At 38.9% G+C, this 27,283-nt stretch overlaps 1 protein-coding gene across 10 annotated transcripts in view; it reads left to right on the top strand.

The window, feature by feature from the left end:
* fbrsl1 (fibrosin-like 1) overlaps positions 1–27,283 on the top strand; it is a 372,630-nt gene that overhangs the window by 75,936 nt on the left and 269,411 nt on the right. For all 10 annotated transcript variants that reach the window (XM_067439376.1, XM_067439374.1, XM_067439373.1 and 7 more), the window contains exon 2: positions 11,554–11,751. In XM_067439376.1, coding sequence (XP_067295477.1) covers positions 11,554–11,751 — 198 coding nt within the window. The remainder of the gene's footprint in view (positions 1–11,553; positions 11,752–27,283) is intronic.

The following is a 27,283-nucleotide window of genomic DNA, read 5'->3' as shown; positions in this document are numbered from 1 at the left end:
GGATAAATATTTCTGAAGTGCTGTTACAAATCTCTCTCTCTCTCCCTCTCAGTTGTGGCCATCAGCAGCAGTATATTGGCTTGATTTCCAGTTTGTGGGCTGCTTGGGTGGGAATATTCCCACAGACAAATTGATTCTGGGCGATTCTCTTTCACCAAAGCAACGGCAGTTAGTGCACATCTAGCAGAAAACCCTTAAATAGCATAAAACATTTCCACTTAGTGTAATTTTATTATGTGTTGCAAAGCAATGATTTATGGTAGCTTAATGGAGTTCACTACATCCTGGCGGTTCAATAATGCAGATTGGTATTACCATACAAAGGCTACTGCCAGATGCATAAGTTTTAAGATGCTGGAGTGAGATGGTTTAGTGTAAGTGCAGTCTATAAAACTAGCTGGACGATCAGAGTCTTTGTTCGAAAGGACAATTTTAGCTGCAGATCCTGTTCAAACTTGAATGGGGTCAAGAAAGTTAACGGTGATTTATTTTGGCTTGCTGTAAAGATGCAAGACGAGTGCTAGCAATGTGTGTGTTCAAATGCTAAAGGAAGGAAGTTCTAAATTATTTAGAAACAGAAATGTGTTGAGCGATATATTTAACTAAACAGAGTTCATCCATCCATCCATCCATCCATCCATCCATCCATCCATCCATCCATCCATCCATCCATCCATCCATCCATCCATCCATCCATCCATCCATCCATCCATCCATCCATCCATCCATCCATCCATCCATCCATCCATCCATCCATCCATCCATCCATCTTTTAGCATTGTTTTCCCAATGTGTGATGTCAAGTATAGTGATCGTAGTTGATCCATATGGCCAGGCGCCATGGTTTGAGAAACACGTGTTTCTCAAAATGAATTTTCAGTTGTAGTATGTAGTTGAAAGTATGAAGTTTAACTATCATACAAATTTTTTTCATGTGCACATGGTTTAGGTCGTGTGATTTTAAACAACCTCTTGACTTTAAACCATCTGACTGCAAGAAGACACGAAAGACAATCATTTTAGAACTTGCATGCTGTTTTCTATGCACACATCTCTGTGATTATCCTCATCAACATGTTATGTTATCGTAAACAATTGAGAAAGAATACTAATGCAAACCTTTATATTGAATCTGTGCTTTTGGTCTTAAAGTGACAGCAGCCTATCCTTCTTTTGTGTCATTTTATGTTAATCAAACAACAAAAGACAAAGAGAAAATCTTTTTTTAGCTGTGACAAAGATTAATTATCTGTCATTTATATAGTGAAGACTAGTTTTACATTTAATTATACAAATTCTGTACCTGAATTCTGTTAGACATCATCCGTCCGTCTGCGGTGAACGGATACAATTTTGACATAGTATAATGAAAAGTATTAGTACATTTCTCCCCACAATTGTATGTATCATTCAGGTTATGTCCTAAAATTTAAGGAGCTGTTCACATTTGTGAGGTGGAATGTAAGAAGGCTAATTTCATGTCGACTTTAAAGGTCTCATTCTTCGCAATTCCATCTTTCAAACTTTAGTTAGTGTGAAATGTTGCTGTTGGAGCATAAATAATACCTGTAAAATTATAAAGCGCAAAGTTTAATGCCAAGCGAGATATTTTATTTAACAGAAGTTCCCTTTCAAAGCCTACAGCGAGTGGCCAGTTTGGACTACATCCCCTGCACTTCCTTCTTGAATGACGTCACTAGAACCGTTTGTTGACTAACCCTCCGCCCACAAGAACACGCAAAAAAGGGGGCGTGGTCTTGTTGCTCTCCCACGTGGAGAAGAGCGCGCATTCAGCGCTTACATCTCCCCGTTATGGTAAGAGGAGGGACCTTTTCGGGCAAAGTGCGCTAAGCTGCTGTCCAATCACAACACGGGAAACGCTGGCCCAATCAGAACTCGTTATGTGTTTCTGAAGGAGGGACCTCATAGAACAAGGAAATCATCAGGCTGTTTTTAGGACAGAGGAAACGGCGCTGTACAGATAAGTAAATTGTGTGAAAAAGTGTTTTTTTTACATGCGAAACTTGAACTCATGTTATATTGCACACTGTAAACATAATCAAAGCTTCGAAAACACGCGAAGAACGGGACCTTTAAAATAAGACAGAAGCTTAAATAGAACCATAGTTCCTTGAGACTTACTGTAAATTTATCCTGGGTATAAACATGACACTGAAATTTCTTTAGGAAGTCAGTATGTAAAGTTTGCCGTGCAGAACAGCCGGAGGATTTCTGGAGGTGTAGGACTTTGAGAGAGTGTCTTTTTTTCAACACCCATTCTCTATTCATCTCTTCCTCTCGCTATCTTTCTCTCCTGGAGAGCTGAGAAAGCAAAGATCAGTAGCTGAAGGCTGCATACAGGAAAACTAGTGGAAATGCTGAAATACGAATTGCAGTTGACATGCTGTATCTACTTTACGCCGAGCACAGGAAATGTCAGATGCTTGTGTAGGTGTTCGACTGATGAAGCCATGTTGACTTACAGAATCAAAGATGTCTCGTGTGACACGACAGAAATTCAGCTGTGATGTCTTTATGCCACATTAGCCAAAATGTCTGCACTGACTTCACTGAACTCTTTGAGAATAAATTAGAGATGTGATGGAGGGCTCTCGTAGTTGTTTTGACAGCTTCTTGAGGACGTGTATGGCAGCAGAGGCGATAAATTGCAGAGTTGAGGCACTGTAAAGTACCAGTCATGTGATTTATGGCTTGTATCAAAAATACTTTGAACAGTTTTCCTTCAAGCTTAACATTTCTGAATGCTGGTTGTCATGCTCTGACTTAAATTTAGGGCAATTGCATCGATGTAATGTTCACAACAGCACAGGCAAAACAATGAAGAACAACCTTTTTGATACAGTACATAAGATGTAATATGTTTTTATTAGAAATAAAACTGTTATTGCTGCTTTTTCTCAAGGTACATGTAAAATGAGGTACAGCTTAGCTGCCACTTAGGCTACATTCAGTTTGCCGCCAAATGTGACCCAGACCCAATGTTTTATTTTTTTCTCACATGCGACTCAGATCTGCACAGACTTCATGGAATCTTTTGACATAGTCAGGTCAGATGTTTTGCAATGCGACCTCAGTCTAAACAGTCATACCAGAATTTTACCTCACTCTAGATCAATATTCGTCACAATTCTGCGCTCATGGAGTCACTTCAAAGATTGTACAGGCCCGAAGTTATCAGGACAGTTATCAAACATAGTCAGTGAAAGGACGGACAGTGATGTGTCAGCTTATAAGTATTACAGTGACAGCTCTATATACAAGCAAAACAATCTTTTTTTTTTCTTTTTCTTTTTCGCATCCTTGTCTGCTTTTTTATACTGCCTGTGCATACTTTTGTAGCAGATCACACTATAAATAAATGCGTAATCACTCACTTTTCTGTATCCTTACTACTTTATGACAGTGTGCTGTATGACATCTTTTAATTGTTTTTTTTACACTTGCAGGAACCATATCTGTTTACACTGAAATCTGATATTGGGCACATTTAAAATAACAATGTGAACCGCTATACAAAAAGAAATCGGATTTGAGCAATCAAGCTGAATTGAGCACTAAGGCTCATGCAACGTTAGCCAGAAAGAACTGTCCGTGTAAACCTTAGTCCCCTGGCCTCAAGAGGCAAGTTAGCGACTGACACTTGAGTCTTTAGCGTCCTTGTTAGCACCCAGGGCCGGCGCTCCGCACACGCACATCACGCACTGCGCGTAGGGCACCAAGTGCTTGGGGGGGGCACCAAAAAATCTGGGTCGTGAAAAAAATCATCGCAATAGGCTACTAGTATAAATAACAAATACAATATTTCTAAAAGCATGTTAATATACAAAAGCAATACAAAAGTAATATAGGCTGTTAGAAAGGACTGTCATGTGTACATAATAATGTACTATGATTGGTGAGTTTCTGACTGACAGCTTAAATTACAAATAGAATTTTGGCGCCACCTGTAGACAACTCCTCTCAAAGAGGAAATGAGTAAGTGCTTCATCTGGAAGCTTCGAGTGCGGAGCTAACGTTACGAGTTTCTCCACAGAGATTATTATCGAGTCTGTGCGTGCAGTTAAAAGTGAGTAAAGTAAACTAAAATTCCGATGTTTATGGTTATTTCTCATATATATTCATGTGTTGTTCCTGTCGAGTGAAAAATAGTTTACCGCGAACTGAAAGTATTAGTAGCATAGATCCTTATCTATCGCAATCGTGCATAGACAATTCTGATGGAGAACGAGTATTCCTCTGTACTATAATTATTTACAAGACATGTTTACATATATTTACCATGAGTGCTATATGCTTTGTTGTACATTCGCGAGCTAAATGTGTATGTCGTAAATGCACCGTTATGTTGTTTACATAAAGGCAGCCGGAATGGCGCCAATGACGTTACGGCCGCGAGTTCGAGCCCTGCTCAGAACAGGATTCTTACATGATGATAAATAAGCCTAGCCTACATGACAATATATATAGGCTAGTAAATTAGGATTTCATTGCATGTGTAACAGTTTAGTACTTTGTACTGTTATTTGTCCATTGTTATCATAATTACACATTATTTATGTGTACTGCTATCCTTTTGTATATTGTTATTTAACAATTTGTATGTATATTTTCAGAATCACAAACTTGCCCCGACTTATGGTGGAGAATAAATGTTACAGAAGAAACATCAGAGTCCTTATTGCATTCTAACTGGATGTGCCATAGTGATTGCAACCAATTTCAACCAGACAATTTAAGTACTTCAAAACATAGGCCTAGACCAAATTAGTCGAGAAAAAGTTGAATCTCTGTGCCAGTCTCCCTCTGGTTTTCAGTAGAATCCCTGAATATTTTGTCTTGTGGTTATCAATGGGTTACCCAATGGTGCTTGGGGCACCCAAATGGCTAGCGCCGGTCCTGTTAGCGCCCACCTCCCAAGCCTGAGACTCCGGTTCAAATTCAGGTTGGAGCGGGTCAGTTGTACTGGTTATGTTTTGTGCCGTGACCTGGATAGGAGGAAGGTATAGGTCTTTTCCACACTAATAAGTTTTTGTTTAAAAACGCATCTTTTTGAAAACGCTCTCCAAAGTGGCTACATTTGAAAATGCTATTTCCTGTAGTGCCTTAAAATGCTAGTCTATTGTAGTGTGGACTGTAAAAAACGGTATTTGAAAACGATGATGTAAGTTTTGTAATGCGACTCATATTGAACCCATAGATATTCATGTTTATAACCGTATTGTGCATTTTATGTGCTATCACAGTCAACTATTCATATCACAGTCCAGCAAAGATGACAGAAAATGTACTCACATAGTCGCATTCGCTAACCTGTGGCAAAACATGAGAGCATTTTGCGTTTTAGATCATACATATAATGGTGAGCGTTTAGATCATACATATAATGGTGAAAATTCAGTTTTGCCATCACAGATATAAACTACATTTTAAATTATATTATTTTTTTTTGTGCTGTTTTTGATTGCATAAAATGCAGCCTTGGTGAATAGATTTAATAATGTAGAAATAAAATCAACAAAATAATTATAACATACTGTACTTATATATACTTATATCTATATATACACGACACAATTGGCTTTTTTTATTAAGCCACCACCATTACATTCTCAAATCAGCTAAAACTGCTATTGAAAGACCTGAGCACACATTCTGTCTATCATTGTCTTCTCTTTTATTCAGAGGAAGCCACTGTGTCATTTGATCAATATTTAATCTCTTTTACGCCTCCTGCTGTGGCTGCTAAAAGGTAGATCAGGTTAACTCCTCTGAACTATTGATAGCTATTATTTTGGACCAACTTCTTCATTATTCCTCAAACTTAAATCTCTCTTTTAAATATGTCCTCTATTTAGTTTTTTGATTCCATACTCATTTTCTTCTTAGTGTAAATCCCTGCTCATTTCAAGATTTTTTCTTTGTAACCAAAGAAAATTGCCTTATCATACTCTCAGTCAAACTTGGTTGTACGCTTTGCGTTCTGTTGCATTCAGTTGTGGACATGGAGAAGTAGCGGATAGTGAGAGTCAGCTGAGTAACCACAGACTTCCTGTAGTGGTGAGGCTATGTTGCCAGACATTCGGGGTTGCCAAATTGAGGACATGCTTCTTGACCAGATGCAGGTGGTTTAGATGAGCATGTTGGAATGGAATAAACTCTCTTTCCCTCTTCAATCGAATCTTAGTGTTTATTTTATTTTTTTATTTTTTGCTCTCTGAGGCTTTGTGGTCTGTTCTAATTCACTCCACATGACCCAGCATTCGCCAGCTATTCGAAATACCAAAATCTTTCCAGATGCTGTACGATTTTGCATTTTCACCCTCTGCCCTTCAATGTTTTTGAAAGATGAGTGTGTAAACAACATGGTGGGTTTCTTGACTGAAGCTTATTATATTTGCCTTATTTCTTTGAAAGCCTTTTCTACTCATGCTTTTTGGAGAAAATCTAGTTTGCTGTTACAGTGCCAGAAAACTGACAGCACAAAAATCATTCCCAAGGCCATTAGTACAGAGTGCAAATGTGACCAACCAAACTGTTACAAAACCCCCTTTTTTTGGATTTTAATGGATGGAAACCAAAAATGAGGTGATTTATACTATGTTTGGCATGTGTAAATAGGCCTGTTTACCACAATATAAAGCAGCTGACACATTTCTACCGTAACACAGTATGTAGTGCCATATCACCCTGCCCTAAGCTTTCCTATTCTGTGCTTTATGTCCTCTAGATGTCCTGAGTTTAATGGGTCATCGATGAAGGAGACTGTAAAAAGGCTTGATTGAATTGTATTTCCCGGTGGATATTGCAGTATACAGAGGCAGAGATAAGGATAGATGTGCTACAGCATGTTCTGGTTATCTATTCGGATAAATCATTCATTCAATTTGTTAAGGTTTGGTTTGGTTACGTGAATGAAGACCATCTCTTGCTGTAGCCCCCAAAAATGTAATAAAACAGTATAAGTGTGTCTTGTAAGTGAAAATTCATACTGTGTCTTATTCAAAATTTCCAACTGGTAGGGAGTACAGTACAGTACAGTACACACACACACACACACACACACACACACACACACACACACACACACGCACACACGCACACCTCACTCCAATTATGCCTGATTTCATCATAGAAATCATATTGAAACTTTCCAGTGCTTTTTGACTATGCCAATAGGCCTGTATTTTTGTGAATTCCATGTTTGTCCAACTGTATATATCTGTGGTTAATTTAAACAGGCAAGGTCATGATTGCAAAACAGCAGTTTTTTTTGCCATTTGTTTTCTTGCCAAGCTTTTCACACAATAATTGAGTTGAAACAGAGAATGAATTCTGACTTGCTGTAATAGTCACCCTATGATTGTCATGAAGAGACATGAAACAGATGCAGAGCTATGCAAATTCAGCTTTCTCTTGTCTTCTACCCCTTTCTCTACTTCTTCCTTCCTTTCTCTTTTTTACCTTTTTTCATTAATTTCATTAATTTTTTTCTACTTCCCGTTCTTCCTTTCCTTTCCTTTCCTTTCCTTTCCTTTCCTTTCCTTTCCTTTCCTTTCCTTTCCTTTCCTTTCCTTTCCTTTCCTTTCCTTTACGCTCCTTTACGCTCCTTTCCTTTACGCTCCTTTCCTTTCCTTTCCTTTCCTTTACGCTCCTTTCCTTTACGCTCCTTTCCTTTACGCTCCTTTCCTTTACGCTCCTTTCCTTTACGCTCCTTTCCTTTCCTTTACGCTCCTTTCCTTTCCTTTCCTTTACGCTCCTTTACGCTCCTTTCCTTTACGCTCCTTTCCTTTACGCTCCTTTCATTTACACTCCTTTCCGCTCCTTTCCCATTCTTTTCCACTCCTTTCCTTTCCGCTCCTTTTTCCTTTCCTTTCCGCTCCTTTCTGCTCCTTTTCTTTCCTTTCCTTTTCTTTTCGCTCATTTCTATTTCCTTTCCGCTCATTTCTGCTCATTTCCTTTCCGCTCATTTCTGCTCATTTCCTTTCCGCTCATTTCTGCTCCTTTCCTTTCCGCTCCTTTCAGCTCTTTTCTGCTCGTTTCAGCTTCTTTCCTTTCTGCTCCTTTCCGCTCCTTTCCATTTAATTAATTTCCTTTCTTTTCTGCTCCTTTATGATCCTTTCATTTCTGCGTCTTTCCGCTCCTTTCCCTTCTGCTCCTTTCATTTAATTTATTTTCCTTTCTGCTCCTTTTATTTCCTTTTCTTTCCCTTTTGCACCTTTACGATCCTTTTTCTTTCTGCTTCTTACTGCTCATTTCCTTTTATGCCTCTTCCCTTCCTCCTCTTTTCATGCTTCTTCCCTTTCTCCTCCTTTCCTCTCCACTCCTTTCTGCTCCTTTCCACTCCTTTCATTTCCTGTCATTCCACTCATTTTCTTCTTCTTTCCAATCCTTTCCTTTCTGTTCCTTTCCTTTACACTACTCTTCTTTCTTTCCACCCTTTAAGGGTTCTTTCACACTCACACTTTTTGTGTGTGTAACCCGTAATTGCACTCTAATGAGGAGTTATAAATGAACAGATCAGGTCAATTGAGCACAGTAACATGACACAATATCTAAGTTCGTAAAGAGGATTTGAGTTTCTACTTGTGACAATTTCACTACTACTTGTGAATAATTTTTTTTTATTGTATTGTTTCAATACCTTCCACTGAAACGACAGAAAACACAATCAGGCCTGTTTATTATGGAAAATAAAATATATGTCTCCCCAAACAATTCAGAAAGTCTTTTCCTTATGTTCTTAGGTGTCTTTTTTTAGTTGTCTCTTTTTTTTTTTCAAGAAAAAGTCAGATCCTTCTGGGGGAAAAAATATTGAAGAGGTTGAAAAAAAAAAATAGGAGAGGAAGAAAAAAGTAGAACTAGTTATGTCATATGACAAAAAAAAGATCTACTACCCGGGTAGTTTAAAACTCAGTTTCGCTCAAAGTATCCAGTGTGTTTGTGTGTGTTTGTGTGTGTTTGTGTGTGTGTGTGTGTGTGTGTGTGTGTGTGTGTGTGTGTGCGCGCGCGCATGTGTGTGTGTGTGTGTGTGTGTGTGTGTGTGTGTGTGTGTGTGTGTGTGTGTTGTAATCTCTTATCTGTATCCAGGAATTGATGACAGATTTAGGATACTGAATTCACTCCAGAAAATCAAGAAGTCGCGCTGTGACATCAGTTAGGCAATGTTGGCTCGCCATACAATCGTCTGAGGTTGACTAGGCATCAACAACAGAAAAAACAAAAAAACAAAAACTGCATAATGCAGAGAACATCCCTCATTCACATTCACTTAGTTTGAGAACAGATATAAATCACATGACATTTCAGATGAAATTAGTCTTTTCTTCATCTGCATTAACTTGCATTAACTATTTTACAAAGCACACTATCACAAAATGGCCCTGTTTGCATAAACTTGACGCACATCAATTGCCCTGTGACGCACTTAATTTTAACATTACATTTGATTAACTCCGATTGGTTTTATGACAAAACTATCTTTACGTCTCCGTAACATGTACATTTCAATATGCATTCATCATCTGTTTGTTATCGATCATATTTATTACTATAAATCATTAATTGAACACAAATGAATGATTACAGAGCAACAACAGAGGAACAAACACTCACTGGAGTTTCTATAAATTAAAGTGAAAGGTCCCCACGGATATCAACGGAAAATAACTTTCTCTATTTAATCATTTTTAAGGTAGATGTGCTCTGAATCAACAGTTGTTTTCTTTCTCCACTCGCTCTCAAATGGCTGCTTGCTTCCTGTGTCTATTATTATATTAAACAGAGAAAACGACCTCTAGTGGGGAATAGTAGGTACTACCTTTTTCTTTCTTTTTTTTTCAAATTAAAAAATAGTACTTTAACCACCTTAATTTTTTAAAGGGGTTACATGCGCACCCGGGTTCAATTAACGTCAGAGTTGGTTAGTTTTGGACGATGTGAACACGGTCTTCTGAATTTGGATGCGCACCCGCAAACCATACCCGACTTTGCTTAAAAAAAGTGGTTCGTTTCATGTGAACTCTGGGACTGTTTGTACTGATGTGAATGCAATCGTATTAAATCACGGTGATTTATCAAGTGAACCGCTATTAATGAAATTATTTTATAAACAATGTGTGTTTTGTGTGTTTTAGGCTTGGGCGGTAATACGGTAAAATGGTATACCGCGGGATCTAAAAATAGCAACGGTATCAGTTTCAATACCGTCAAACCGTCAAAAAAAAAAAAAAACAGATCAACTTACATATTGCTGATCAACAATTAATTATTAAATATTTAATAAGTTGAACTAATTAAACTATTTACATATTAAATACTATTTATTTATTAAATGCCTAAATATGTGTATGCGTTGTTGTGACAGCGTGGATGAGAGAGAGAGAGAGAGAGAGAGAGAGAGAGAGAGAGAGTGGAAAAGACGGCGAGTCGGGCACTGAGTTATTATCGAAAAAGAACACAACTTCTGCAGTTTGGAAGTATTTTGGGTTTTGACGGTAAATACAGACGAGGCAATTTGCAAATTGTGCAACAAAAAGATGACCGCGAGAGATGGAAATACCTTGAACCTAAGGGCGCATATCCGAAACCACCATCCCCACTGCTGCGTGGATGAAAAACCGAGCGCACCCTCGGACTATGCTGTAATATTGCCGAAGCCTTTTGTCACACAGCTGGCAATGTAAGCAATAAGCATGAACTCCACAAAAATCAAGTGGACATGGGACTCACAAAAAAAAAAGTCAAATGTCTGACAATTGTCTCATAACGGTAAGCATAAAACGTGCAGAGAGTTTCTCAGGGGCAGGGGCTCAAATGTAAAAAATAAAATAAAAATATAGGCCTATATATATATATATATAAGCCAAGCCAACAGTTTGTTGACGCTGTCTGAGCCTTACATCATAATGTTTTAATTATTCACGGTAATACCGTATACCGAGGTAAAATAGGGAGGAGGTTTGACGGTATCAAAATTTGGATACCGCCCAAGCCTAGTGTGTTTCACTCATTTACCTGACGAGCGTCACTAACACTCTCAAGCTTATTGCTGCTCTTCAGCATTCTTTAGAGCATTTGCAGTACATTCACGGCAGATAGACACAAGTGCCATTATGCACTGAAGCTTTGGTAACAAAACCTATGATTCAAATACCAAAAACATAAAAGTGACGGGAGCTGTGGACGGGAGCAACGATATGCATTTCGCCGCCTTCACGCTTGTAGTCGTTACTAAGCAACCGGGTAAACAGCTGCTGCTTTGATGACGCAAACGAACCCTGGACCCAAATAATATAATATGAAAAAGGAAAGGGGGGAGCAATCGAACTCTGGTTCGGTCCAGGCAATCGAACCAAGTGTGAAAGCACCCTAGTTTTTCTTTCTTTTCACTCTTTTTTTAAAGGTATTTGACATTGCTGTGTGTATACATGGGTTTTGCAGTTATTAAACTGATAATATTACTGTAACACCTCTCATCTGCAGAGCAAGTGGATAACCTCCCCTTTTTTCTCCTGTTCCTTTCCCCCCTTTCAGAATAAGAATGTTTCTGTTAAACTGGAAAAGAAGAAATGGGAGGATATTGTGGTTAAACGACAGAAGGAGGCCGAGGAGAGCATGACCCCTGACATAGACGATAATGGCTTCTGCAATCTGGCCACCAGCATGGGACGAGACCAGGAGCGGGTGAAAGATCGTCTGCTGAAGAACACATACTCCAAGAAGAACAAACGAGTGAGTCTGTCATTTTTTTCTGCAGGGTAAATGATAGCTTGATGGACAAGAGCAGTGGAGCGCGAGACCCGTGTGATCGTATACCTGTTCCAGAGTGTTGACTGCTTTGACCGGTGTTCAGCGGATTAATGTGGCTGTTGCAGTCATTACTGAATGCCTGTTGTTTCTGGAAGGGCTCGGTGAGGTGTGTGCATATGAATGTGACAGCAGTGCATCAGCGGCTGACAGATTACTGGTCTAGAGCTGTGGTTAAGCCACACAGCGTGCTGTTAATGACCAAGAAGAACAAATATAACCATCTCTCGCTTCCTGTATCTATTTTCTCTCCTTCCTTTGTTTCGACTTATTTGTAGCTTTTCTTGATGGTGATGGTGCAGACAATACGGGTTTGAAGTGGGCAGAATGAGATCGGAAAATGTCACAAGACAGATTTGAACTCAAGTTGCCAACGTGAGCATCAAGGCTCATCAGTTTAGTTACCTGAATATCTATAATTCTATCTTTCCGTTTGTTCCATCCATCCATCCATCCATCCATTCATCCATCTATCTATCGGTCTATCTATCTATCGGTCTATCTATCTATCGGTCTATCTATCTATCTATCTATCTATCTATCTATCTATCTATCTATCTATCTATCTATCTATCTATCTATCTATCTATCTATCTATCTATCTATCTATCATTCTGTCTGTCTGTCTGTCTGTCTGTCTGTCTGTCTGTCTGTCTGTCTATCGGCCTATCTATTGTTCTATCTGTCTGTCTAGCTTTTGTTCTGTCTATCTCTAGCTATCGTTCTCTCTAGCTATCATTCTGTCTGTCCGTCTGTCTGCTATCGTTCTTTCTGTCTGTTTAGCTATTGTTCTGTCTGTCTTTCTGTCTGTCTGTAGCTATCGTTATGTCTCTCTGTCTAGCTATTGTTCTGTCTGTCTCTAGCTATCGTTCTCTCTGTCTAGCTATCGTTCTGTCTGTCTGTCTAGCTATCGTTCTGTCTGTCTGTAGTAGCTATCGTTAGGTCTCTCTCTGTCTAGCTATCGTTATGTCTCTCTGTCTAGCTATCGTTCTGTCTGTCTAGCTATTGTTCTGTCTGTCTGTCTAGCTAGCTATTGTTCTGTCTGTCTGTGTAGCTAGCTAGCTATCGTTCTGTCTTCAGCTATTATTCTGTCTGTCTGTCTAGCTATCATTCTGTCTCTAGCTATCATTCAGTCTGTCTGTCTAGCTGTCTGTCTAGCTATCGTTCTGTCTGTCTTTCTAGCTATCGTTCTGTCTGTCTGTCTAGCTATCGTTCTGTCTGTCTAGCTATCATTATGTCTGTCTGTCTAGCTATCGTTCTGTCTGTCTAGCTGTCAATCTGTCTGTCTGTCTAGCTATCATTCTGTCTGTCTGTCCAGCTGTCATTCTGTCTGTCTAGCTATCGTTCTGTCTGTCTAGCTATCGTTCTGTCTCTCTGTCTAGCTGTCATTCTGTCTGTCTAGCTATCGTTCTGTCTGTCTTGCTATCATTCTGTCTGTCTGTCCGTCTAGCTATCATTCTGTCTGTCTGTCTGTCTTGCTATCATTCTGTCTGCCTGTGTAGCTATCATTCTGTCTGCCTGTCTAGCTATCGCTCTGTCTGGTGTCTAGCTATCATTCTGTCTGTCTGTCTAGCTATCATTCTGTCTGTCTGTCTAGCTATCGCTCTGTCTGGTGTCTAGCTATCATTCTGTCTGTCTGTCTAGCTATCATTCTCTCTGTCTGTCTAGCTATCGTTCTGTCTGTCTGTCTGTCTAGCTATCGTTCTCTCTGTCTGTCTAGCTATCGTTCTGTCTGTCTGTCTAGCTATCGTTCTTTCTTTCTTTCTAGCTATCGTTCTGTCTGTCTCTCTAGCTATCATTCTGTCTGTATGTCTAGCTATCGTTCTGTCTGTCTGTCTAGCTATCATTCTGTCTGTCTGTCTAGCTGTCATTCTGTCTGTATGTCTAGCTATCGTTCTGTCTGTCTAGCTATCGTTCTGTATGTCTGTATAGCTATCATTCTGTCTCTCTGTCTGTCTGTCTGTCTGTCTTGCTATCCTTCTGTCTGCCTGTCTAGCTATCATTCTGTCTGTCTGTCTAGCTATCGCTCTGTCTGGTGTCTAGCTATCGTTCTGTCTGTCTGTCTAGCTACCTTTCTGTCTGTCTGTCTGTCTAGCTATCGTTCTGTCTAGCTATCATTCTGTCTGTCTATCTGTCTTTCGAAGTGGCAGTGACAAGCTTTCTGAAAGTGTAGTTATAATGATTACTACATCCCTGTTGCTAATGTCTAGGCCTAATGCCAATCCATGGTTTTCTTTTCTTCTTTACTGTCTGTCTTCTGTCGCTCATACTCAGTTTTCTAAGAGGACAGCTCTCTGACACCATGAGGATAAATAGAATATTATCAGGCCAGAGTTAAAGCGAAATGGACAGACAGAGCACGGTTCATCCTGCGTCTGTCACTTGCCTCCTCCCAGAGGCATCTGATTACCCTCCCCTGAAGACTTCTCCATCACTATAGCCCAATGAATATAAAGCAGCCTCTCTCCAGATGGGATCTCTTTCTGATCACGGGCCTTTGTGCGTTCGCTCGCACTGGCACGGTGTTTAAATGCAGGGTGTTCTAGCCCACGTGGGCGTCTATCAGACCCTCATACACCCGCTGGCATCTCCGTTTCCCTCTCTGATCAGAAATAATGGGGAAAAAAGAAAACCACTTTCATATTGCTGTAATTGCAGAGCGGAAGGCTCTCCACAAAGCAGCCATCTGGACGAGGAGAGACTGTGAATGCGCATGGGCCGCTTTTTGTGTGTGTGTGTGTGTGTGTGTGTGTGTGTGTGTGCGCGTGTTTATATTTGCTAGCTGGAGAGATGCAGAGAGACGCACACAGCATGTCTCTGATCAGCGTGTCGGGGCTTTTGATGCACAGCTCGGCGTGATTTCTGCCTCTGAACAGCCCGTGATCACACTTAAAGGCAGATTCATCAAAGCATTTAAGCGTTAACTTTTTTTTCACGCATGCAACTCATAATGAGTGAGTGGAGCGTGTTCAGTGATTCAGCTAGTCATATGCTTGCTTTTTTCTTTAAGATCTCCATGCAGTGCTGTATGTAATTCACACTATCCCACAGGAAGTTACTGCCTCAGTGGCACTGAGCGTTTCCTCCGCTGTCACAAAAAAAGCATACACGATCTCGCTCTCTAGTTGTTCTGTCTGTCCAACTAATAATTGTTATAGTTATGGTTCAATGTAGTGTTGTGCCGATAGACGATAGTATCGTGTATCGACGATAGGCAGAGAGATCGCCGAAAGCTGAAGCTGTTGGCGATTTCAAGGCGATATTTGGCTCACTCCCCATGAATATAATTTTTTTTAAAATCATTATTAAATGAAAATATTATGATCATAGTTATTATTATTATCATCATTACATTAATTGTACTTATTCTGCTTAGCCTTACTATTCACATCAACATCAGAGCGCGTGGTGTTGCACTCACAGGCTGTGCCGCATATATAGGCCTACTGCGAGTGCAACACCACACGCTTTTAAAATGTTAAAATGAGTTACTCTTCAGTGAAAAAAATGTTTTTTTTTAAAGACTAAAAAAATAAGTAATTTTAGATTTTAATTGCAAGGTGATCAACCTAGCCCTATATTCACAAATCCACATAAGCCATGGCGAAAACGGCATCATCATCATCAGGCTAAAGCATTTTTTTCTTCCATAAATGTAGGCCTACATTTATTTTATACTTATAATAATACAATAACAAATTGCTATATTATAATTATAGGCTATAGCCTATAAATTTGAACAGAACAATCAGTCAAAAAGTAAAAGCAGCTTTATTTCAAACGACTTAACGACGGAACAACAATGAACAAAAAATATTGCACTGGCCGTTAAGATAAGATTTCGTGCAGTGAAATACTTAAATGTCAGCAGACAATGTATTTTCTAATAATATGTGTTTTAGCCCTTGCCCGCTGTATGGGCTACAGAAATAAATAGTCCATTAAAATAGACAGGCTGCGACACCAGGTTGACGGTAAAAATCATAAATAACGAAATAGGCTTTAATAAATAAATAACACAATGAAAGAACTCAAATAAAACGGCAAAACAATTAAATCACCTCAAATGTAAGCTACTCGAATGAACGTATTGCTAAAACAAACACAAGGCCAGAAACAATTAAGACAACAATTATTGTTATGCAATTCAGGTATCTATTCCCAAAAATGTTTTGTATAAGAAAACCAGCTGGTTTACTCTCTCGGGTTTGAGAAGGTTGCGGGAGTATGTTGCCCGCTGCACTGAACACGCGTTCCGATGGAGCCCGTTTCACACATACTCCGTCTGCAGTGCGTGTGCGTGTGCGGTGCGTTTTTTTTTTCCGTACCCATGTTAACGGATGACAGCTTGATGCTGTCCGTCAGTCCGTTCCAGGAGCGTTGCGTCTGCAGCAGTGCCGTTTTCGTACCGAGTCTATTCTTTGCTGCGCTGCGCTGCTGCATTAAAGCTACAGAACATTGTTCGCATTAAAATAAACATGTTCTGACGCGAAAATCTAGTAGCCTAACCACAGATGCATATCATTTTAAATATACTATTGTTTTTCAAAGTCAACACGTGGCTTTTTTTCAAGTTAAGCAAGGAAACGACACTGCAGGATTTCCTTTAAAAGGTTTAAAAACGAAAGGAAAGACGAGAGTCGGCTGTTTTTGAATAGCCTATTGTAAGTTTCTAATTTAAAATGTTTGTGATTTAGGCTATAACCTATGTTTAAATGTTTGCCACTTGTGTGAGCTAAATCTAAATATGAATAAATGAATTGAATAAAATGCTGTTTATGTATAGTATACATAAACAGCATTTTATTCAATTCATTTAATAGCCTATTAACCTGACTTAGAAGACTAAACAAAGAGAATTGCAATTCTGACGAGCCATGTTCAGTAAAAACTTTTGGATTTTAAATAAAAAATAATGAATCAATGCTGTGTTTGCGGACTGCAAACGCAGCATACCTAACTAATACGAACACAACACATCTGGTTAACTAGAAGAGCATCATTTCCTTTGTTAAATAAGAGGCGATCTGGCGCTCGCCGCTGTTTTCAGTGGTGCAGATTTCTCTCGTGGCTCGTGCATGTGCAGAGCACTTTAATCCAACTGTTTTATTCGTTCCGGTAAAATCACGAAACAAAATGCGCAAAAACTGTCCCTGTTCTTGATGTACAATCACTGATGATATTCGGTTTTAATGAGAAAAAAAATACGAGCATTTAAAGTGTGCAAATCTATGCCTTTATTCACGTGAAAAATTTGGACACTAACACTATATTGTGTTAGATTAAATAATTAAACGAGATCTATATCAATAAATGAACTAGGCCTATATTTAATTGATTTCTGGACATCCTAATACAAATTTTTCTACAATTGTTACTGTACACATTTTACATCTGATATAACACTGTATTAGCAATGCTACCCCCTTATAATATGCCATAAAGTGTGTATCATATGCACACGAAAAACTGCGTAGCCTACCATTTGCAAGCCAAAGCTCATTTTGACGTATACATTCCATGAGATTGCACACTCGTACTATTATGCATTTTCGTGAGACTGTCCCACCCACTTTTTAAAACAAAGTTACGCCACTGATTGCTCCGTCCCGACGCGATAAGATCGTGTATCGGCGATCTCACAGGCTGACGATATGACGATTGGAAAATTAGGCATATCGCCCAACACTAGTTCAATGGCGACTGACAGAACCTTTTTATTAACCATTTTGGGGATTTTAATTATAGAAAGGTGTGACAGATGATTCACCATGCATTTCACTTCTCAATGACTCCAGACAGCTGTGTGTGTGTGTGTGTGTGTGTGTGTGTGTGTGTGTGTGTGTGTGTGTGTGTGTGTGTGTGTGTGTGTGTGTGTGTGTGTGTGTGTGTGTGTGTGTGCATGCCCCTGTTTATATTACATTGTGGGGACCAAATGTCCCCATAAGGATAGTAAAACCTGAGATCACCTACATTGTGGGCCCAGCGGTCCCCACTTTTCAAAAGGCTTATAAATCATATGGGATGATGGTTTTTGAAAATGTAAATATGCAGAATGTTTCCTGTGATGGGTAGGTTTAGGGGCAGGGGCAGTGTAGGGGGATAGAATGTACAGTTTGTACGGTACAAAAACCAGTATGTCTATGGAGAGTCCCCACAAAGATAGTGAACCAGGTGTGTGTATGTGTGTGCTTGCATATATGATTTTAGACATTTCTGGTAGATTTAGAGTCCTCATAAACCCTGAAAACCCAAAGTGTGTGTGAATACTGTTAGATTATGTATACAACACACACACGCACTTGTTTGTTAGGGGTGATTGGTCTGTTGGTGTGTTGCCGGATGTCATTGTCTCCTAGAGCATCAGTATTAAATCTATCTCTGACTGCGTCATACCTCTCTGGGAGAGATGGAGAGCGAGAGAGAGCAACAATTGCATGGTTTTTCATGATGAGCTCATTTAACTCGAGGGAATCTCTTCCTTTTTGCTTTCATGGCTGAAACTCCATTGTGTGAAGTTAAACCCATCCAGATCCAGTAACTGTCATGCTCTCTGATGTGCTTGATGAGGCTGGCTTCAGGTTATCATCACCCTTCAGGGCAGATCACCCACAGCAGTGCTGAGGGGCAGGACACCGCTAACAGAGAAAATCACATGAAACGGAGAGATCTTAGGCAAATATCTCTCACTCATAAATTTGCTCTGGTTTGGGGTGGTGTAACCTGTTATTTTAGGATCTAGGCAGCTAACCAAATGGATGAAGCTCACTACAAGTGATCTACAAAGTATTGTCATTGTGCCTTAGACACTTAACCTCGAGTTACTCTGTCCTCTCTGTAATTACTAGAAGCTTCTGCTCGAGTTACAAAAGCATCAGATAAAGGGCAAATCAGATTAGATACAGTCTAACTTTACACCGTATTCTTCAAGCTGAAACACGCTGTTTCTCTCCTCTCCCAGCCTAATAGTATAAGTAAGTCATTTGTTGGTTGATTCCTTCAAAAAGGGAAACACATTGTGGCTCTATCAAAACATTACTGTCCTGACTAGCCCGACATGGTACAATTGGCTCAACCAAAAGGCAAATTATAGGCAGAAGCAAGACTATATACTGGCCAACCAATTGCAGATGTTATTCTTGCAGTTCTGTTTTGTTTTTCTTCCTAATTTTTTTATCACTTCTTTTTTTCTCAGGCCTTGTTATAAAAAAAGTGATGAAGTGGTTTACTTTCACTGCAAAACATTATTCTTAATGAGTTTTTGTTGTTGTTGTTGTTGAATTTTGCATTTAAAATATCTAAAAAGCCAATTAAAAAAGTTGTTTTTACTTGAGAAGTAAGGCTACATTAGATTTCAAGGATTGTTTTCAGATATTATCTTTAATTCAAGTGTATTTTGTCTTTCTGCACTGGCAGATTTTTTTGTAGAAACAAGCTAAAGTGAAAATATTTACCAGAGCAGTAAGACAAAATACAAAAGATACCATAGAATATCTTTCTGAGTAAATTGTTTTTAAAGTCTCGTTTAAAGGATCATTATACATTTTAAATAAGAATAACGTGCTCAATTCACTAATTGTACTTTATGCAACATGTTAGATCATGTAAAAAGGAATGTTTATGTTTATCAAACATTGATATCAAATCTGCTGATAGTTTCTTTTATTTACATTTATTTAATCTATTTTCTTTAGGTAGTATTAGCACAACTTTAATTGTGCCAGGCAAATAGAGTTTAGTTTAGTTTCGTGAATGTGATGTAATCTGTGTTTGCGCTGTAAAGAAACAGTGACTTATTTTAAATACAGCACAGACTGGTTAAACTGGATTGTATGTTAGCGAATAAAACACAGGTTTTTACCAAGCGGCAACCTCCCGCAGTTTCTGTTGAAGTCAATACAGAAGTAACTTAAACTGCAATTAATCGACTGGCCCCTAGGGGCAGGCTCCAGAAGGGAGTAGAATCTCGTTGAGTTCCATGTTAAAATTCTCAACTTTACAGCAGAAAAAAAAACATGGTTTTGGTCTGGACAACTGTGAGGGGGTGAATTTTTTATAACTCACTCGTGTGCATTATATTTTGCCTTAAAGTTCTGCGTAATTAAGGGCGGGGCCACTTTAAGTGACAGGTGGATAGGCATTTATCCAATGTCTGTTAGTCATTGCATCACCTCAGCTCCGCCCATGTACATCCTCTCTGTCCATTTTCTGTTATCCGGGCATGATGCATGATGACGCGCTGGCAACATGGCAACGGTCAGCTCGTATCTACTTTACGCTTCAGAACTGCTCTTCAGAATCCTATGGGTGATTTTTTTTTTTTTTTTTTTTTTTTTTACAGTATGGTTTTTACACTGAAGTGTTCAACCATCTCATTCAGTGTGCGCATGTCTTGACTATGGAACTTGACTTTTTTTTTTTTTTTGAAAATTTAATTTAATTTCTATACTATATACAGACAAACAGACTGTCTCCATTTAAACATTAATTAAATGAGTCATTGCGCACCGCACATCCCTGATGTTCAGCTTGTGATCTGAGGCTGAAAGAAATATAAATGAGAGTTTAAGCCTCTCAAAACTATAAAGAGAAACACACACAACAGGCCTGCTTCATGTGAGTTATAAGGATCTGTGACTCGCTGCACATTACAGTAAAATTACAAACCAGGGTATGCACAGAAAATCAAGAATAACCTTGAATGTATTCATGGCAATGATCGGCTTTCATTTTTGTAATTTTATTTATTATTTGTACCAGGTTGATTAGATATTTCTCTTGGATTGCTTACTCAAGGCTTTTCTGGCCTTTTAAGCTGAAACTGATTCAATATTGCACAGCCCCTTGTACAATTTATGCCCTACAGAATGTGACGTATTCTTCAAACGCTCACTTTGTCTAATAGCAGCTGAGAGACTAAAAGAGCGAGCTGTAATTTCACCCAGGCTCAGATGTCTGACGATAGGGATTTGCCCAGCGCAGCACTTGCAAGGTTGTGAATTAGCTGCCCAGGCTTTATTCAACAGCCAGAAACTATGACGGATAGAGTCTGGAAAGGAGAAGTCTGCATATTTGAAGTAGTGGACATTGCTTATTTCTGATATGTGATGATTTCTTCTAGTTATGCAACTATAAAGCAAGCACTGATAAATGCAGAAGACCAAAGTGTGAAAAGGTCCGTGAAATTTTATCCGTAGTAAATCTAGAGGTAGGTCGCATTGTTGAGTGCACTTTTGTTCTGACAGCTTTACATTTGGTTTCCTTTAGCAGTTTTGTTGCATTTCGGTTATGCTGAGATGAGACCAAGTGTTTCTATGCGTCTCAGAGATTAAAAACCTACAACAAAGGGGTCATGGCATGGATTTTTCCCTTGTTCCTCAGGGGTAACTTAAGTTAATACAATTTTTGCACAAAATAATTATATGTGAAAAATCTATAATTTGCAACCCTTTAAAACTTGTCATTAAACAGGCACTGTTATTATTGTCTAACTTCATTGCATAGGAGAACTTATCAACACCCACTCACTGTTTTTTAAAGTGTTTTATAAAGTGTTTTAAAAAAACATTTAAGTGTTTTATAAAACTGTAATTTACAAAGCATTGTGAAATCGTTTACTTACTGTTTGTGATGTGGCTGCTGTCCAATCCAATATTGCTGACTGCTTCATCGGTCAACAAAAGTTTCTGAGAATTCTCCATTGCACTATGCCTCATTAAAAAAAAACAAAAAAACATCTGCAGTGAAATTCTCTGAACAAATATATAATAATCTGATGTGTATCCAGGACGCCATTTGAAAAATAAACTACTTGTTCCTTATGCTGGTATTCTTCTGAAATCGGCACAGATACAAACAAGTTGTTTGAATGGGATGCGTAAAAGTAAATATTCCTTTACATTTCTATTTACTGCTCAATTTGCCCTCTTGTCAGCAGAGGCAAGCATGGAGTAAAGTGAATGCACATCTGTATTCTGGCTCCATTGTAGACAGCTTCAGTGATTTATAATGGGTTCACTTTGCTCTTGAGATTTCGATGCGAGTGTGTAATATGCACAAAGAAACCTTAAGTTTTACTAATTATATTGTTTGACACACACACACACACACACACACACACACACACACACACACACACACACACACACACACACACACACACACACATACACACATTTCCCATCCGGATAACAGAAAATTGGCAAAGAGGCGGGAGCTGAGGTGACGCAGTGACTAACAGACAGCAGATAAATGTCTATCGACCAGGCCCTTAATTAGGCAGAACTTTAAAGTTTTATATAATGTAAACGAATGAGTTATTAAAATTCATCCACTCACAGTTGTCATGAAGGGCAAAATTAGCTGTATAGATCAAAACCACAATTTGTAACAGGCTGTATATGTTTTTTTTTCTGCTGTAAAGTTGGCCATTTTAGCATGGAGCTCAATGAGATTCTGCTCCCTTCTAGAGCTTGTCCCTAGCTGCCAGTCGATGAATTACAGTTTAAGTTAATTCCTTATTTTAGCTCTTCCAGTTCCACTGTCCTATGGTCAATGGGTTTTTTGAATGGGATTTTTCAATCCCATCACCACGCCGAAAAGGTAAGCTCAATCCGCATTTACAGCCTCATTACGCTAATAATTATGCTCTTATAAATTAGTATAACACAAATGTTCTGGGAAAATGTTTTAAGAAGATAACTGAAAGTGTTGTCGGAAGCTTAGTGATGCTAACGTTGAAGTCGAGCGACTGTAGTATAGTCCGTTTATAGCCTTTTAGCTTTTTACTTCTAGCGACTGCATTTAGGCTTCAGAATTAATAGAAGATTTGTTCATCTATGAATATCGAAAAGGTGAGTCACTTTCCTCATGCAGCAGACAAAAAGTTACATTGACCATTCAGGCAACGTGTAGTGTTGTTTTTATGATGTCAGCATAACTGCAAATGTGACATTTATTTTATACATCATTTCAATAAACAAGTCGTCAAAACAAGTAATCAATATTAAGTGACTTTTATTTTTTGACAATATTTTCTATTCTCTGTAACACTATTTTCCTTATTGTCCTATGTTACATCTAGTTGCTGTAGTAATTAGTATAAAATATGCATAATTACATCCAACTAACCCTAAACCATCCCCAATTCCTAGCCCTAACCTAATAGTAGGTGCATGTAGTTAATTATTATTACTCAGTAGTACTTAAATATATAATTACACTGGGACAGTGACACCTTAAAATATAGTGTAACTAAATAGTGTAACCGTTCTTTCTTTAATTCGCCAACCAAAGAAGTTCAAATCAAATCCACAGCAAAACAGTTGCTGTCTCCGTGAAACACAGGTGCTTTGTTACTAAACAATTTAGTTGACTGAATGACTGAATGACTCGCTTATTAAGACCGTCACTTGCTGCCACCTACTGGTGGTTTATTTTTATTTTTAAACATATCCTTGCATTTTTCTCAACATTTATTATTTGCATATGCCTCCTCGGGCATAAGCTTGACTGATTTTACATGTTAACTTGGCTGGATTTACATGTTAGATATTGCATCATCATACTTTTAAGTCAGTCAGTCGCTCACTGAGTGAGGATAGAGAGTATACAGATCCACCGCCGGCCTATCAGTGGGAATCTCAGTAGCTATTGGCAATAGTATAGTGACTTTCTTTGAAAAGTCATTAGTTCTCATTTCGTAAGGAAAGTCAGTCGCCCGCTGAGTGAGAAGAGTGAGTATACAGATCCACTGCCGGCCTATCAGTGGGAAACTCAGTAGCTGCTGGCAATAGTATAGTGACTTCCCGCCGCAAGTCATTAATCTAATATTTGGACCTTTTTTGACCTGCCATAATTCTTGCAAGTTTTGAGCTCACAGCCAAAAAGGTGCACAAATAAAGCAACCTCTTATACTGCTTGCGAGTACCAAATTGAGTTATTTTCGTGGCTTGTTGCGCTTAAATGGCTAAATATACACACAGTGCCCATCTCCTCAGAAGACTTGATGATGTGCATGATTTATGTGCGTTACTGTTATGATGTCTCATGTAATTTTTGAAGCTTGAAATATGAATTAACTAGACTTTTAATGGATGGACAGCAATAGTAAGATAATATTTTTTTTCAACGTGGTATCTCAAATGGTAGCAAATACAGATATTTCTCAAGATATCGTATCAAAATGAGAAATTCTAGTATCATGACGACAACACAAACACACTTTTCATAGTCATAATGTTTATTATATCGTACAAACTGTATATTCTATCCCCGTACAATAAACCTACACTTTAATTAAAAAAAAGGCACGTTTTGAACTTTTGCAGTACAATCGACTTGGATGTCTAAATTATTTCAACTTAAATTATGTTAAACTGACTTTAAAAAATGAGTTACATCTTGTATAACTAATAAAAACAAGTTTAACATTTCTTAACTTAGTTTGATGAGTTAAAACAATGTAAAAACATATGTTGTCATAACTAATTGAACATATATTTTTTTTTACAGTGTGCCCATCACAGAGAACTTTCTGCATTTTTACATTTTTACATTTTTTTAAAAAAACAACGTAATTTAGTATGATTTATAAGTTGTTTTCCTTATGACCCAAATTTTCTTATTTTCTATCTATCTATCTATCTATCTATCTATCTATCTATCTATCTATCTATCTATCTATCTATCTATCTATCTATCTATCTATCTATCTATCTATCTATCTATCTATCTATCTATCTATCTATCTATCTATCTATCTATCTATCTATCTATCTATCTATCTATCTATCTATCTATCTATCTATCTGTCTGTCTGTCTGTCTGTCTGTCTGTCTGTCTGTCTGTCTGTCTCTCTCTCTCTATATATATATATATACATATAATATATAGGATATACATATAGGACACACGTTTTATCTAATTGTGTATATGTGTGCATTTGCGTGTGTGAAACAAACAATAGAATTGGTAATGAAAAGATTGCAAAGATAAAAATAAAATGAACTCTTAAAAGTGCAAAGGAGATATTTTTAACTAGTAGTCGCAGAACCTCAGACATCAACATCCTCCCCCCCCCCCCCCCCCTCTCTCTCTCTCTCTCTCAGTTTTGTCCTGGTTGTGTTAGTTTTGAGTGGGCCCACTCAGGAGTAAGAAAACAGACTGGGTTGCGAGACCCTTTCTAACAGTCTGGGTTGCTAGCCAGCTTTTGTGTGTGTTTCACTCAAGGCTTTATATTCCCTCTGAGTTTATGTCTGTGAGCCAGTAAAGCTGCTTTCAGATGCATTTAAGATGATTATCACTTTAAACCAATCAGATGAAGCTCATTCCACAAAGCTTAACCTACTCGACAGGGCAGATCTTACAGCCCCTTACATAACATAAAAAAATGCCACAACACCAACACCTTCTGCTTTTTCTTTACTTGAGACTTTCAGATTTTGCTTAGTGTGTGTTTTTGGCCAACATGTGTGTTGTACACCACTGCTCCCTGCTGGTTAGGACAGGAAGTGCAATGAAATGTGGGGGAAGGGAGTACCATTGCAGCTCAATAGAATATGAACATCTTTGCAGTCCTTTAGTCTGTTATGGGTCCCACTAGGGGGCACTGTGTATTCACGTTAGGACTCAGTGTTCTGCAGAAGCAGCAAATGGTGGTGTCCTTTTGTGTTGTAGATATAACGCTCCTGCTAGATGTATGCATATTTGTGGCGCTTAATATTACGAAGTCTAGTACTTCAACTAATCAACATGCTCACATTTCCCCCAGCAACAGATCTGAAGGCACTCTGGGTAAATGTTACATTTGCTTTTAGTGATTTGCGCACAAAATGCAGATTCACTGGAGGTAATGGTGATGTATTCAGGTAGCTTATTTCAAAATGTACCATGATTAGCTCTTATGTGCTTGCTTTAATATTGAACTGCATATTCTATCTTTCCCAAATATGTTTTTATGCATTTTTTGCACTGATTTATAAAAGATAGCCTCATGCATATTTCTGTTAACAGTCGACGTGATGTTGCAGACACAATGCGGTGCTGTTCGAATTCACATAACGCATTGCCGTTTGTCATCTGGACCTAAGTGTGATGTCACTTTTATGAGCTCGGGGGACAATAGAAGGGCTGAAAGGGATTATGGCTGCTTTGACAGCTCGCGGTGGCACAAAGCACCGTCCCCTGCCCTTTTCCTCTCTCCTCCCCTTCTCTTTTCTTCCCAGCCTCTATCTCCTCCCCTCTCGCCAGCCTCCTCTCCACCCTTATCCGAAGTGTGTCGTGTACATGTCAAACAATGTGGCATCTGTCATTTGCTGAACAAAAGGGCCGCAGACTGATAGCCCATAAACAATAGCTCCAGAGCTCCCCTGAGGTTAACCGGACAGAGGGGGGCGTATCACTTCTACTGTCCCAGGGGAAAGAGCCCCCCAGATGGGACCGAGGCGGTCATGAAGGCCCTTGGCATACTGTGAATGCTGGAAGGTTAGGCCCAGGCTCTGGTGGGAGCTTCGCATTGTGGTTTTGTCCAACTAGCGATGGCGGCCAAGCGAGCAGGCTGCAGCTAAGCTGATTACCGAGAGAGCAAGAAGCGGTGTGTGTGGCGGCACGATTGCCAGACGGGAGGAGGGGGTTTGTGGAAGTGGGAGGAGGGATGTAGATTCGGGTTAAAGTGTTAAATATGTGGTAAGACCTCATTCGAGGCAAAGGCGAAATGTTGGATGTGTAACGGGCCATGTGCGCATTAATCCGGGTACATTTGAAAAAAAATGTTTTTTTTTTCTCTCAGCCCACTAGCGTTTTCAAGCGTTTCCCAGAAGTTTCTCATCCTCATAGAGACATTTTTTAAAGATTAACGACTGCATTTCTAGAATGCGGTTTCATGCGCTATACACTGCAAAATACACCAGACGGGAGTGCAACGGTCAAAACCCTCAGTCTACTCTAGTGCATGTTTACATTGAAAAACAATATAAAAGCAGTGGGATGCAAAATTGTGTTCTGTGTGAATGGCCCCTTACTGTGCATTTGTGAAACGTACTAAAAGCTCATTTAGATTATACAGAGACCAGACATAATAACATTTCTCATGCTATTCTTCAAGTATTCATGCTATTCATGGTCGCACACAATCGCCATTCCATGGTCTAAAACGCATTTGCCCTTGTGATTTGCACAATCCATTTGTTAGAGTGTATTTAAAAAAATCCGTTTTTGCAGGACAACGCCACTGTCTCAGTGTGAACGTAAAGAAAAGATGCGTTTTCAAATCAGTGTAGCCATAGCTTCAGTGGATGGATGCATTGATGTGTGTGTGTATTGAGCTGCATGTTTTTAATCAGTCTGCATCTGTTTGTGTGTGTGAGCTGCTTATGCCTGGAGATTGAATAGATTTCTTGTCTTGTTTGTGGCTCTCTTTGGGTCTGTCACCACTAACTTGAGTTGTCAGATGTTGGCG

This window comes from Pseudorasbora parva, chromosome 3, assembly GCF_024679245.1.
Source record: "Pseudorasbora parva isolate DD20220531a chromosome 3, ASM2467924v1, whole genome shotgun sequence".
NCBI classification, from domain to species: domain Eukaryota; kingdom Metazoa; phylum Chordata; class Actinopteri; order Cypriniformes; family Gobionidae; genus Pseudorasbora; species Pseudorasbora parva.
The sequence above is the reverse complement of the archived record's forward strand: the minus strand, read 5'-3'. Positions and strand labels throughout refer to the sequence as shown.